Below are 13,679 nucleotides of genomic sequence, written 5' to 3'. Positions count from 1 at the left end.
TCTTAAGGAAGAGGTATACATTCCTTGCTAAACTCTATCATTTTGTTCAGCCTCCTTCTATTTTCTTTCACTACTTGATAGTCAAGATGCCTCCAACCAACCCCACTAGTTGTTCTGGCTTATCAATAGGTAATTATACTTTTGCAGACTTCCTGTTGGTGACCCCTAGGATGTCTGACCTTCATGCTTCTCGTCCTTGCAATGGTTTTACTTCTTCATTCTTCCCACTTACAGATAATACACTGACAAGTACCTAATAAATTTAAAAATAATAATGATAATAATAACTTCATGCACAATTCGAACTAGTTTACGCTTTACAGCGATATTACATGGCAATAAACACGTATATGCTGACATCCCCGTATACTTTTCCAACATCCTTTTGAAAACTTTATTATAGTTTTAACAGAGAGAGAAGAGGAAAGAGAAGACGAGGAGTAAGAAGATGGTCAGTCACCCTTTCCCTTCGTCTTATTTACTTAGAATGTGAATTCTTCCCTAATGTTTTCCCACGTGTTCACTCTATCTTAAGAGTAAGTAACAATAGCACAACTAATTGAATATCTCCTTCATAATCCATACAGAGCAGTGAAAGTAGCAAGCTGACTTTTCCTGGAATAACAAATGCATTTAAGTCAATTCTACAAATTAAATTCACTTAAGAGTTGTGAGGGTTTCTAAATTTAAAATAAAATATATATTAAAAAAAATAAAAAATAAAAAAAAAGAAAGAGTCGGTAGGAGATCGTCACATATATTATGACTGTTGTGCAGCATTATTCATTGATCAATATTCTTTTCCTCATTTGTAGTTTTGATCAATGTAATCAGGAATGAGACTATAATATAAATATGACTAGCTGATATGACTAGCTAATACAAATCAGAACTTCTGCCACAAAGAAGTCACAAAGGTGACGGTAAAATTAAGCTGTAAATGTAAAATACATTTATTCTGGAGATCATGAACAAAATTTCAATGTCTATGCTTTTGACAGAAAACAAAAATCCATAACAAGGTAATCTAGGTCAAGAAATGGAACATTTGACTTCAAAAAGAATACAAAAAATGAACTCAATGCAACCTCTCATGCTTGAGGCAATTCAAGGATGTCTCCAAAATCTCTATTTATTTCTTCCCATTCTTCTTAGCCTGCTTCTTTGCTGCAGGACATAAATGCAAATTAAAACAAACTAATTTCCAAGAATACAAAAAATGGAGGGGAAAAGCCAGTACCTAATTTCCTCTTTGCTTCGGATTTTGCAAAGAATTCCCTCCATTCATCAGTCAGAACAAAAACTGGCTCATCATCATCTTCCTCTTCTAATCCTTCATGCTCCTGTTCTTGTAACATCCTATTTTAACAAATCAAGAATGGCTAATTTGGATGAGAATAAATAATGTGAAATTAGTGTTTTAAAGTAGGACGCTTTTGGTGTAGAACAGAAAAATGAATGTGTTCATGCCAATGAGAGAGGTTGAGCATCACTGACATTGAAAAAATAATAAGCAATACAATATTGAAGACTTTTGTCACATTTCATATTAAAATAAATAAATAAATAAATAAAACGTCAATTAAGGAAGTAACAAAGAGTATGACTTCGGATTGAATAGAATGGTGGAAAAGAATACATGTGGTCAGTCCTTACTGATTTGTTGAGGATCCAAATTTTGCCTAACCCAAATCTTGGGAGTAAGGTTTGGTGGTTATTGTTGTTCATATAGAACAGAAAAAAGGGGTAACACAGTCTAATTAACAAATAAATTCCAAAAATTTTAAAAAAAATAAAAAAATAAAAATCTCAGATAAGTTTGAAAAAACTAAACCAAGTAGGCCAAACAGTTGTAATAGGCTTTCTCAAATTGTGGTTTTAGTTTTTCAACACCCAAAATAATGAGAAATCCGAAGAGCCAAACTTTCAATTTCATGGCAAGCAAACAAACATGGAAATTTAATTGAGAAACAGGAGAAGTGTTATTAAGTCTCATTGATAGTCATTCAAGTTCAAAATCATAAGCTCTCTTACAGGAACTAATACAAGTTTTAGTTGTTGGAAAAGACTTACAACAAGGGCAAATTAGCTTTGGATCAAATGGCACTTCCTCCACCACAAGAACAATAGTGTGGATCACATACCAACTAAAAAATAAAAACTTACAACAAAGACCTCATAAAAAATTCATCAATTGACCTCGTTAAGTGCGTTTGGTTGTAGTTTTTTTTTGCTGAAAATTAGTTAAAGCATAGATGTACCTAGAAAAATGAAAAATTATCAGGTGCTCTAGGAGCACGGAGCATGGTTAAGTGGTGTTTCCTCCTCTGAAATTTATGGTCAGAGAGCTCCGGGATAACCTAGTAATTACTCTAGAAAAGGTGTGAGTTTTAAAAAACTTTCCATAAGCAACTAAACTAAAAAGTTTGTTGCCAGACACTAAAACTGAGTCCTCATTTCGGTGTATAGACTATAGAGTAGTTACCCGAATCAGGATGTCCAAATACCACCTTGTCAATTTTCAATCATCTAAATATACACATCAGTCCAAAAAATTTCAAACTCACTCAGTGGCAAATTATCTAATGTTCCATGACAAAACCCACCTCAAATTAATGAAATTTCTTTCTCATAAGACCTTTTGGTTTTTTTTTTTTTTTTTTTTTTTATGAGGAGCTTATGGTGTTACTTGCAAGAGTTTGAGTATGATGGCATGAATACAATAAAATACAAACATATATATATATCATTATATTGAGAGGAGTAGAAGTGGGTTGGAGCAAAACTTACAGATTGGCAGTGGCATAAGATTGTTCACAGCCAGAAGCAGAAGTCTCCAAATTGGAATGGTTTGGCAGAGGAACAGGATTTGAAGCTTCTGGGTTTCGAGGAAAAGGTGAAATAAGAGTGGGGCATAGATGGGGATGACCATTAAAGTGGTGGTGGTGGTGGTGGGGACAGAAACATAAGAAGTGGTGGTGATGGTGGTGGCAGAGGTGGTGGTGGTGGTGCGTGGGATGAAGAAGAAAGAATGGCCGCTGAACCGTGCATCTATGTGTAGGAGTAGGATCCATGACCATAAAGTGCTTCCTGTAACTGTAAGGACTAGTGCTGCGTTGGTGTTGTATTTGTAATTTGCATCCCAACCCAAAAAATAAATTAGTATACAGAGGACAGCTCTATTTTTACGAGAAAATCTATCAGACAAAAAAATATATATGACTTCTGCTCTTTCTTTACAAAAGAAAGTGTGTTTAGATAAATAAATAAAAAATTGACTTCTGCTCTTTATGTTTGGTTAGGGATGGAATAGGATTTAGGGTCGATGGAAAATAATGAAAAAAAAAAAAAAAAAGGGTTTATGCGTTGTTGGGTAAGGAGGGAAGGAAAGAAATTTTTGGGTGAGGCCCAAAAATAATGTCCAGATGGAATCTAATGAAAATTAATAAAAATTTGTGAACTTAACTGATATAAAAAAAAAATATTGTGAAATTTTGTATATATAACATTGCTCTTTGTTTGCCCGTCCGGCCACACATACAAAAAAGTCCACAAAAATTTTGAGCATCTCACTCACATAGCACTTGTACAACATGCTTATGGCTCGACTCTAAGGAGTGCTGGATATTCTCTTCCCAACATTTTTAAATGCACCAATAAATTTTTTTTTTTTCAGGAATCATAGCCAGTAAGTTATGAAATTTGATGTATATGTTATTGTGTAACAAAGTATTGTTGACTTGAGATAGCACTCGATTGGGCCAACTACAATGCAAAAACACAAGTTGTGAAAAAAAAAAAAGGTATAACTTTCAGTGTATCTTTTTTCTTGAATTGATATTAGCAATTGGGAAAATTTTGATATTATTCCCTCAAAAACTGTTAAATTTAGTACATCAACTTGTTAAAATAAGTCGATTTCATTCTTAAATATTAACTAGTTTTACAAGGGACACACATGTTAAATCTAAACAATTGGAGCAAATCCGTAATCAAAATCTCCAACCTTGTATAAAATGATGATTGTCATTGCAAGAATAAGCTAAGTAACCCAAGGAGTAGTGGGAATAACTGCTTGTATGTTTGGCAGTGGCAAGGCGGAATAGAACAATGCCAGTTCGTTAAGAAAGAAGTTGCAGCCTTCAAAATAGGAACTCCCCAATCCGTGTGTATAGTATGAATTTACAAAGATTGTACCTTTAAACCAACCCTTTAATTCTTCGAGTAAATAAGGAACGTATAGGTTTGCCCAAAGGGTGTGGTTGAGAATCGTTAGGCTGCATTTCACTTTGAAGAAAGAGTGTTTGTGGTGGATTTATATGGAGCAAGAGGGAATGTTTGTTTGAGTTCAAAAGAACGGTACCATTTGGTGAGGAGTTCTATTTAGTAACAAATTTCTGTGGCACTTCTTCCTTTCAGAGATACTGTATTTGTTTATCTATCTTTTTTGGTGGAAAACAAAGAGACTGGGTATTTCCAGTTGTCCAAGGTTTTTATTTTAACCCCCAAGTAAATATCTTGAGTCAAAGGAAAGACATTTCATAGAATAAATAAATTTAAATGGACACCAATATTCATTAGGGCCCACTTAGTACACTAAATGTGGATTACAACAGGAATAGTAATCTTTATTATTGTGAATAAAATGTGTTGTAATAGAATAATTAAACTTATTCATTAGTTTGGTTGTGAGTTGTAATATCAAGTCAACTCACAACAAGTTTTTCATTAGTCAATTCATTAGTTTGGTTGGGAGTCCCCATTTGGAAGGCTGCAAATTTTTCATGGAAAAATGTAAATTTTAATTATGTTTGTCTCAAACTACTTGTTTCTATAGAGTTTAGATCTTCACTATATGAAGCAACAGAAAATTTGTTGACATTTCTCCTCCTTATTAGTTATTACTTTTTCAAAGTGCCTTAATTAGAATCTAATCCAAATCTTATCTAGTTATTTCAAAAGTTTAGTAATGAAGCCTTCATGAGATCTAACAGAACATCATTAAAAACACTAATAGTAGTAAATTCAAGAAAGGCATCTTCATGAGCTTCAAGAAAGGTAATTAGTGCCCTGTAACTAAGCTTGACAATTTTACAGAACATGAGTTTCCATCAAAATAAACGTAACCAAAAAATAGTAATGAGCTATTCAAAATGGTATTCCCCATGGAAGTAGACAAAAGTTCTAAATAAGAGCTACATTATGTGATATTTATCTATTCTCTAGAAGTGGCCATCATTATTGGAACACTTGGAATAGTTGGACTTTTATTGTTTCAATCTCACACTAGGCTTTAAGTTGGACTTACACTTGCCTGATGTCATGCCTCTCATCTACCTGATTAGATAATGATTGACATATATGTGAGAAGGGTAAAAAAAAAGTACTGAACAAAGATGAAGATGGGCAACTTATATAGGTCTTATGGTGCCATGGTGGAATAGAAGAGTGCAACTTCTTGGCAACTTAGATCTGAAATAGCAGAATTGGTGTGTTCAAGAGAGAGAATTATATAACCTAAATGAATGAAGAAACAATCAAGAAAAATAAAAATCCAAAATCATAACTACACACAACCAAAAATGACTAATTATGCACATAACAATAAATTGTAAATCAGCCTTACTACCCAACTCCACTCTCCATTCTAATTCACCTCTCTTTTCAGAACACCATGTCATCCATTGTCTCAAGAATATACAAAAAGCACCATAGCCACATCAGACTCGATTCTACACATTTAATCAATCAAGAGCTCTTCATCCCATAGAAAATATTAGAACAAGGCAAATCTTAAGAATATTACCACAGAAGCTTTACTATCTTTATTGACATCTCTAAATAATATTCTTCTCGCCATTACAGGATGCTTTTTTCTCAACTTTCACAAATACATGATATAATCATGTAATTTTCTATATTCTGTAATATTTCAAAGAATCCAAGCAATATCTTCCGTGTTGCAATTGTTTACCTTCCTATATCATGAAATTGATTTATATAGCATATTCATGTCTCGATACTTTCAAGACATTGGACAAAACAATCTCCTCATTAGATATGCAGCTGGCTGTAGCTAGAGCTTCTGAAGTTAAAAACAATGAGGGGGATCTACAGTGGTTACAAAATCAGGAAGTCAGCAATTGAAGGAGCAGTCGAATGTTTTCTTTGTTATGGGAGCAGCCATTCTCTTAGAATATGACAATAAGATTCAAGATGAAATAAACTCAAGTATGTCCTACAAACCAGATTATAATTCCCTACTCTTTTTTTAACTTCAATTCATCTACTAAAATTGCATACTACAGTTGCTTGATTCATACTAATTATTTTGACAATTTTTTTTAAATAGGTAATAATTTGACAAAATATACTGTTTTCAATTTTGTGGTCATTTAAAAAAATAAATAAATAAATAAAAACTCACCTCGGGGTTGCTCCTGGAAAAACATTTAGTGAGTAGAAGAGGCTGGGGTTTGGATATCTTCTTTGCACTCACTTCAATTTGGTTCCAACTCTGCCATGAGAAAAAAAAAATACCTATCATAAAGAAGAAAAAATGAGGAATTTTTTATTCAGTTTAGCTTTGTACATCAAGTAGGGGAACAAACATCAAACAATTTATTATTTTTAGAAACAAACAAAGTTTCTATGAGGAACTCCAACATATTCTTAAGTTTCTAGATTTAGCCAATCAACTACTCATAAATGCATGGATAGATTTTAGAAATGCATATATTGGTTTAGACCTCACTCCTCATCATCTTTCTGCATTTGCTGTTTTGTTTGAGAAAGGATCATAGATAATGCTTGCATTCATTCTATCTCATGAAATATTGTAAGTTCTAACATCAAGGAGGAATCAACTACTAAAACAGAACCATGTTGGAATAGGCAGACCTCAAATTTAAGTAAGAATATACCCCAAAAAATGCTCAAAAGATTCTTCCTACTTTTAGTTTAGCAAGAAAACTTTGCATAAATGCATGAAATACTTATAAATAGGAGATGACGTTATTAATAAATTAACCGTAGCAATTTTGCAAGATAACGAAAACTACTATAAATCTTCCACAGAAAGAAATGAATTTTTTGACATGAAAAAGGAAATACCATATATTATTAGTCATTTTATAGTTCTCCCTAACATGCAAGAACATTTATTTAAGAATGGCAACTATTTAGGCTAATATTCAAGCCCTTATGTTTTCAGATGGTAATATTTATCAAGGAGCTTCCCAGTGTACTCTCCACATGCAAAAGCACCATTTGATGATATCATCAGCAGAGAGAGAGGAAAAAAAAATGACACAATACTACTAATAAGTCACACTTGAACCAAACTGCATAGGAAAATAGTCCACCAGACTGATAATTGTCCTTTAGTCACTATAAAGGCAAATAATCAAGGGACAAGGTAATTAGTTGGAGTTATCTCATGGTGGACTCAAGGCATGCCTCAAATCTTTTCATCAGAGGTTAAGCAAAATCTAGGAAAACCCAATCCAAAATTCTAAGAAGTTAACAACCACCTAAAGCTTGAGACTCTAATTACTTTCTATGTTCCAGGTATAGGATTTAGGAATTTGAGGTTCTAGCAATTTATTTCTACTTTCCTGGAACAGGATTTGGGAAATCAGACCAGAGGCAAGCACATGACTGAAAATTTACTCTATTAGAGTCAAAATTCAATCATGAGTTAAAATTACAATTAATTTGCAGTTAAATTAATTTATACAGTATATTAATGCATGGAGCAAGAAATTCCACTAGAAAAATGTTCCAAATATATTTAAGCTAAACCATCATTGATAACTTAGAGAAGGTTAGGAAAAAGCTAAATCAAAGCAAGAAAGAGTAAAGACGCAAAGTTATGTAAACATCAAATAGGTTGATCATGCATGTCATCCATTTCCAAAAACTAAAATTGGCAAAGACGACAATGGTTGAATGACTAAATTTGCAACAAAATATGTACATTTAAATAATGTGTAGCCTTGCCATAAACAAAGATTTGGCAGCATTACACACAAAACAGGTTCTAAAGATAAGTACCTACTAAAAGTAATGACTGCTTCTAGCATAGTGTATTTAATGATGAAGTCCAACATGAATCTTCGGTTTTATAATTATTAAGGATAGATTTATACCATTATTCTTGCTTATCTGATAGGTACAATAGCTCACATTATGAGTCCCAGAAGGATATGCTTCTCTTGTTCACAGCCATCAAATATTGGCAGAGTGAAACCCAAGATAAAGGAATGTAATAATGTCCTGTCAATTTCTGCAATTCTATTCTATCTCATCATACATGTCCAGTCAACCATTGCACCTCAATGTATTTCAGGGTGAACCAGCTAGCTCTGGGATGTCTAATGCTTCATCTGACTGCCAGTCCGTTGACAAGCCTGAAAACTTTGTTTTGTATGCATTCTCATCTTGGAGACCATATCACAGAATAGTTTAGTGAATCATTTGCCTTTCACAACAAAAGAGTTTCCAGTAATTGGTATTTAAGAATATGAGTCCAGTCCTGCCTAAAATCCGTGTCTTTCATCTACAAGCGTCTAGGCTATATTTTATGTTCCCTCCTCTTCAATATACATCTATCAAAGTATGCTGTATATTAGAACTCATGCCCATTGCTCCATCCTCTAAACAGCCCTTCCCTTCCACCAAAAAGCCCCTGTATACTTCATATATCAAATGAAGTTGTGAAACTCGTAATTTCGGAGGTTGCACCTCTTTTAACCATCACATTCAGCAGCCTCTTTGCCTCCTCAATCTGGTTCAACTTACATAGCCCATTCACTATCTTGTCAAACACAGTTAAATCAGCAGCAAATCCTTTCTTCTCCATCATAACTAGCACCTCAAAAGCTTCATCGACCATCCCTTCATTACAAAAACCATCAAACAAAGAATTAAACATAACATCATCTAGTTCTATCCCTTTACGCTGCATCATATTCACATACGTCATTGCTAGCTCCATTTCTCCAGCCTTGCAAAGACCACTTACCAGAGTGGAATATGTATTAGCGTTTGGAAAAATACTTCTATCAGTCATTCACCATACATCGACTTTGCACCGTCCATAAGCCCCAATCTACTATTCCCATTAATAACTAAATTGTACAGATGAGCAGCCACTTTTAAACCTTTATCATGCATCTCCAAAAACAACATTTTAGCTTCGTCAATCTTGCCAGAACTCGTGAACCCATCAATCAAAACTTTATACATATGGTCACTGAATGCCACTCCTTCCTTCTCCATCAAAAGCAAAACCAATTCCAGCTCCTCAAAATTCCATCTCTTGGCACAAGCATTCACCATTGCATTGAATGTAACAACATTGGGCTTAATTCCTCTACCAATCATCTCCTCCACCAACTCCCAACCCCTCTTGACCTCTCCACTCCAACACAACCTATCCAGCACCACTGTCAAAGAATACACAGAAACCTCAATACCCAATTCAACCATTCGATAAAATAAGTCCAAAACCAATTGCAAACAATCATAACTCTTTTTAAGTGCAAGTAAATGAACTGTACAAGTCCTCTCATCAATCTCAATTCCATTATCCTTCATATAATCGAAAACCTGCTAAACTAAGTCAAACATTTTACAATCCGAATAAACCTTAAGCATAGAATTGAAAAACTTGGCTATAACTTTTTCATCATTGCAACAATTCCCAACTGTAGCAGCAATAACAGAAAATGGGTACCTGGGATTTCCACCAACCAAGACAATTTGATCATTTTCTCAGCATCTGAGAACCTTCTTTCTCTAACAAGCCTGCAAACCAGTGTCAAGTGGGCTTGCAAGCAGGCTTGAAGGACAAGAGAGATGGGTTGTGGAGGAGAAAGTTGAAGAAACATAAGCATTTAGAGGTTTTAAGATCTGGGTCTGTGAGAACATGGAGGAGTGTGGTGGGGTTGAGATTGGAGAGGAAAGTGGTGGTGGTGGTGTTGAGTTTGAGTGAGTAGTTAGGGTTCGGAAGGTGAAGAAGGGTATTGGGTTTTAGAGATGATTTGTGTTATTTCTTGGTAAGGTGTAGGGTTTAAGGAAAGGTTTGGACGGTGACTTTTTTTCACAGTTTTCAGGGTTTTGAGGACTTTTTGGAGAGACATTACAATTACAATTTGGGTTCTAAAATTTTCTTACAGGAGTTTATTGAAGATGCATGATCATTTTCACTAGCTCAGTTTGCTTGAATCAAGATGGAGCATGGAGGATTTTCTTTCTTTTATTTTATTTTTTTTTATTTTTTCCCGATAGATAGTGAGAGATGGAAATTGGAGTAAAATTTGCAAAATAATATTATTTCCATAATAATTATTTTAACGACACAATTTTGAAATTATTTCAAAATTTGTTCTCTTTTTTTAAATTACGTTTTTAAAACACAATTTTAATAAGAATTTGTGACTCTAAATAACTTCATATTAATATCAATTTAAATAATTGATATTAAAAAGATTGGAATACCAAAAAGAATGTTATTACTGCTAAACTATCACTTGAGTTTTGATGAGCAATAGTATTAAGAGACAATTACACTTAACCTACTTATTGTTTAGAATTGTTGCACTTTACCTACCAATAGTTTGGAAAGTTTCACTTTTATCTACCCTGAGCTTGATATAGAGAGCAGCAAATGGATGATGACGATGCCAGTAGTGGCAAAGCTATACTATTTTCTTATGGAGGGCCAATGTGTAAAATTCAGTATATATTTTTTATTTTTCATGGAAATTGTAAGGAGTAAGGGATTTTTTCAAAACCTAAGGCGGGTCTCTGCCCCCCTAGTCCCTCCGTCAATGGGTGTTATAGTCTTACATGTATGTATATTTCCATGCTTCTTTGTATGTAAAACGAAGCATTTGATATTTTTGAGGTGGTTTTGCGGTAACAGAGCAATAGAAGTCACATATGAAGAGTGAGGTGTTGGGGTTATTGGAGCAAAAAGCGCAACATGGTAATGGTGGCCACTCCTGTTGATGTTGATGGAGCAGTTGAAGTATACGTGAATCAACGATTTATTGCTAATAGGGGTGTTCGCGATTTTAGGCCATTTTTAGCACCGCACTTTGCGGTGCGCTTTAGCCAAAATCATAACTGCACCGCGCCTCATTTTTGCGGTCACATGTGCAGTGCAGTGCGGTTTATAGTTTAGCTAAAACCATAACCGCACCGCACCTCATTTTTGCGATCACATATGCGGTGCTGTATATAAACATTCACATGCTATATAAAAATTCAACATATATATCACCATACAATTTAAAATGCATCAGTAATATCACTATCTCAAATTCTCAGGTATACAACAAACATGTAATGAAATCAAGTACTTTGAATAAGGTAGAGTGGCAAGCAACTTAAATGTTTTAACTATCAAAATCTAATGCTCTTCAGTCCTCACTTTAGATCAAGAATATGAAGTAAAGAGTTTATGTGAAACACCAGGTACAAAGCAAAAAGGATTTACCCATACTCAAAGCAATTCTAGTCATGCCTACAAATTTCAAGTTTCAATTATCAAAACCATAATGTAAACAAGTCTAAAGCAAAGTATGAAATGAATTACTAGTCCAAAACAAGTATTAATTGTAAACCCAACAAGAAATTGTTTAAATGATACAGCTAATAGGAAGTTCCAAGTGCCATATATCAATGGCAACACAACAATCAATAAAAAAATAATATAATTAACAAAGAAAAACTTTAGCAATAGAACAATGAGATACGGCTAATAAATACGGCTAATAGTCTGGTGCAATGGCAATAAATTGAACAAAGAAAAACTTTAACAATGATTGACTTTAACAACTTGTCCTAAGTGAATAGTATAATAGGCCAATAGATTAACTTTAACAAAGAAAAACTTGAATTGAACACATGAATACCTCAATAGTAGAAGCAACTTGTACGGTAGTGAGTAGTCTAGGACAATAGGACTCTAGGTTGAAGTGTGGCGGCTAGGGTATTAAATTATTAATGTATTGATCTTTTGTCCTTATTATTATTATATATATATATATATATATATGGTGCGGTGCAGTGCGGTTTGTGCGGTTTTTATATTATAAAACTGCAAACCGCACTGCATCATGCGGTGCGATGTAGTGCAGTGCACTATTACTTGCGGTAAGGTGCGGTTTTGCCATTTTGTGAACGGTTTTGGTGCGGTTTTTGCGGTTTTGGTGAACACCCTTAATTGCTAATTTTGTGGTAAGGTTTTCTACTAGCAGAGGATGTTCTTTGGGTTTGGGACTTATCTCTAGGTGGGGGCTAAAATGGCCAAATACTAATATTTGGCAAAATATGTAATGTTTTACCATTATTTGAAAATATTTAGTAATTTCTCACACTTTTAAAACTCAGAGTTTTATAAAATCGAGTTTGGCGCATTACTCAAGTTTTTGGAACTCAAGTTCCATAAAAAATGGCCACTGTGGCACCTGGAACTTGAGTTCCATAGTTCCTTGCAAATAAAAAGTTCTACAGACATAAAATTTCCTGTTTACACAGTTTTATTGACTGACTTTGCTCTTAGAAGACTTCCAGTTATTGTCTTCCTCGCACCTAACGAATATGCAAATAAAGAAGAAGAAACAAAGAGAATCCCCAAGAAGTTCTCAGTTATTTATTGTATTTTGGTTTAGAAAGTATGCTGATGTAGATAGAAAGCTACATCCCTCTGTCCCATGTCTAGCACCACTGCCAGCTCCATTTGAATAGTTTCCCTTTCCAATACCTTAGATAAAGAGTTAGAAAGGCGTGCAAAAGTACACTGATGCAATGTGTGGGAAGAGATTTTTGTTTGTTTGTTTTTTTTTAAAAGTAAATAATGTGTGGCCGTGTGAGTATTGTGGGATGTGATAATTGGGAACGGTGTTTTTGAAACTCAAGTTTCATGTCAAACTTCACAAACAATGATATAAGAGTAGTCGTATTAGCTTGTTTATAAATTTTTTCATTTTATACATTTAAAACCTACTTTTTTTTATTTTACACACTTAATTTTACAAGACACCTACATCAGTCTGTCTATTATACACATTTATTTAAATAAAATATTCACTTTTCTCAATTTTTTATTATTTCTCTCAACTACCTACGCGCTCCCTCTCTTATCAGATCACCTCTCTCTCTCTCTTCTCATTTTTTTCTTAACAGCCTCTCTCTCTTATCTCTCTCTCTCTCCGTCTTGTTCTTTCTCAAAAAACTACCAACCCAGATAAAGTTCTTCACCGGATTCAGAACCTTTCTTCATCGGCCGGTCCAGAAATCAAGCTCCAGCGACCCAGATCGCGTCTTCACCGGCAGATCTACGAACCAAGCTCCATGAACCAAGCTCCGGCGACCCAAAACCAAGCCCCGGCGACCCAGATCGCGTCTTCACCGGCCGATCCACGAACCAAGCTCCGACGACCCAGAACCAAGCCCCGGCGACCCAAATCGCGTCTACACCGGCCAATCCACGAACCAACCTCCGGCGACTCAGATATAAGCCCCGGCGACCCAGATCATGTCTTCACTGGCCGATCCACGAACCACGCTCCACAAACCAAGCTCCGGCGACCCACGAACCAAGCTCCGATCTCTCTGTCTTTTGGTTTGTCTGTGTGGGTTTGTTTGTGTGTTGATATGTGTTTGTG

General features: G+C 34.7%; 1 protein-coding gene and 1 pseudogene across 3 annotated transcripts; both read right to left on the bottom strand.

Moving 5' to 3' along the window:
• Positions 1 to 257: 257 nt before the first annotated feature.
• Positions 258 to 3,236, bottom strand: LOC112033904 (uncharacterized). Of its 3 annotated transcripts, XM_065777676.1 has the most exons (4): positions 2,791 to 3,226; positions 1,241 to 1,359; positions 1,089 to 1,167; positions 258 to 615 (listed from the first exon to the last, which is right to left on the bottom strand). In XM_065777676.1, the coding sequence occupies exons 1-3, from the start codon at positions 3,078 to 3,080 to the stop codon at positions 1,133 to 1,135; spliced, it is 444 nt and encodes a 147-aa protein (XP_065633748.1). In that variant the 5' UTR covers positions 3,081 to 3,226; the 3' UTR covers positions 258 to 615; positions 1,089 to 1,132. The 3 variants fall into 3 exon arrangements, with proteins under 3 accessions (XP_065633748.1, XP_065633747.1, XP_023922444.2); XM_065777675.1 differs by lacking the exon at positions 1,089 to 1,167 and having other exon boundaries at positions 2,791 to 3,236; XM_024066676.2 differs by lacking the exon at positions 258 to 615 and having other exon boundaries at positions 910 to 1,167.
• Positions 3,237 to 5,567: 2,331 nt separating this feature from the next.
• LOC112033937 (pentatricopeptide repeat-containing protein At2g28050-like) lies at positions 5,568 to 10,257 on the bottom strand (annotated as a pseudogene).
• Between the last annotated feature and the right edge of the window lie 3,422 nt (positions 10,258 to 13,679).

The sequence above is a fragment of the Quercus suber genome, unplaced genomic scaffold (genome assembly GCF_002906115.3).
Source record: "Quercus suber isolate HL8 unplaced genomic scaffold, Cork oak 2.0 scaffold_161, whole genome shotgun sequence".
Lineage (NCBI taxonomy): Eukaryota > Viridiplantae > Streptophyta > Magnoliopsida > Fagales > Fagaceae > Quercus > Quercus suber.
The sequence above is the reverse complement of the archived record's forward strand: the minus strand, read 5'-3'. Positions and strand labels throughout refer to the sequence as shown.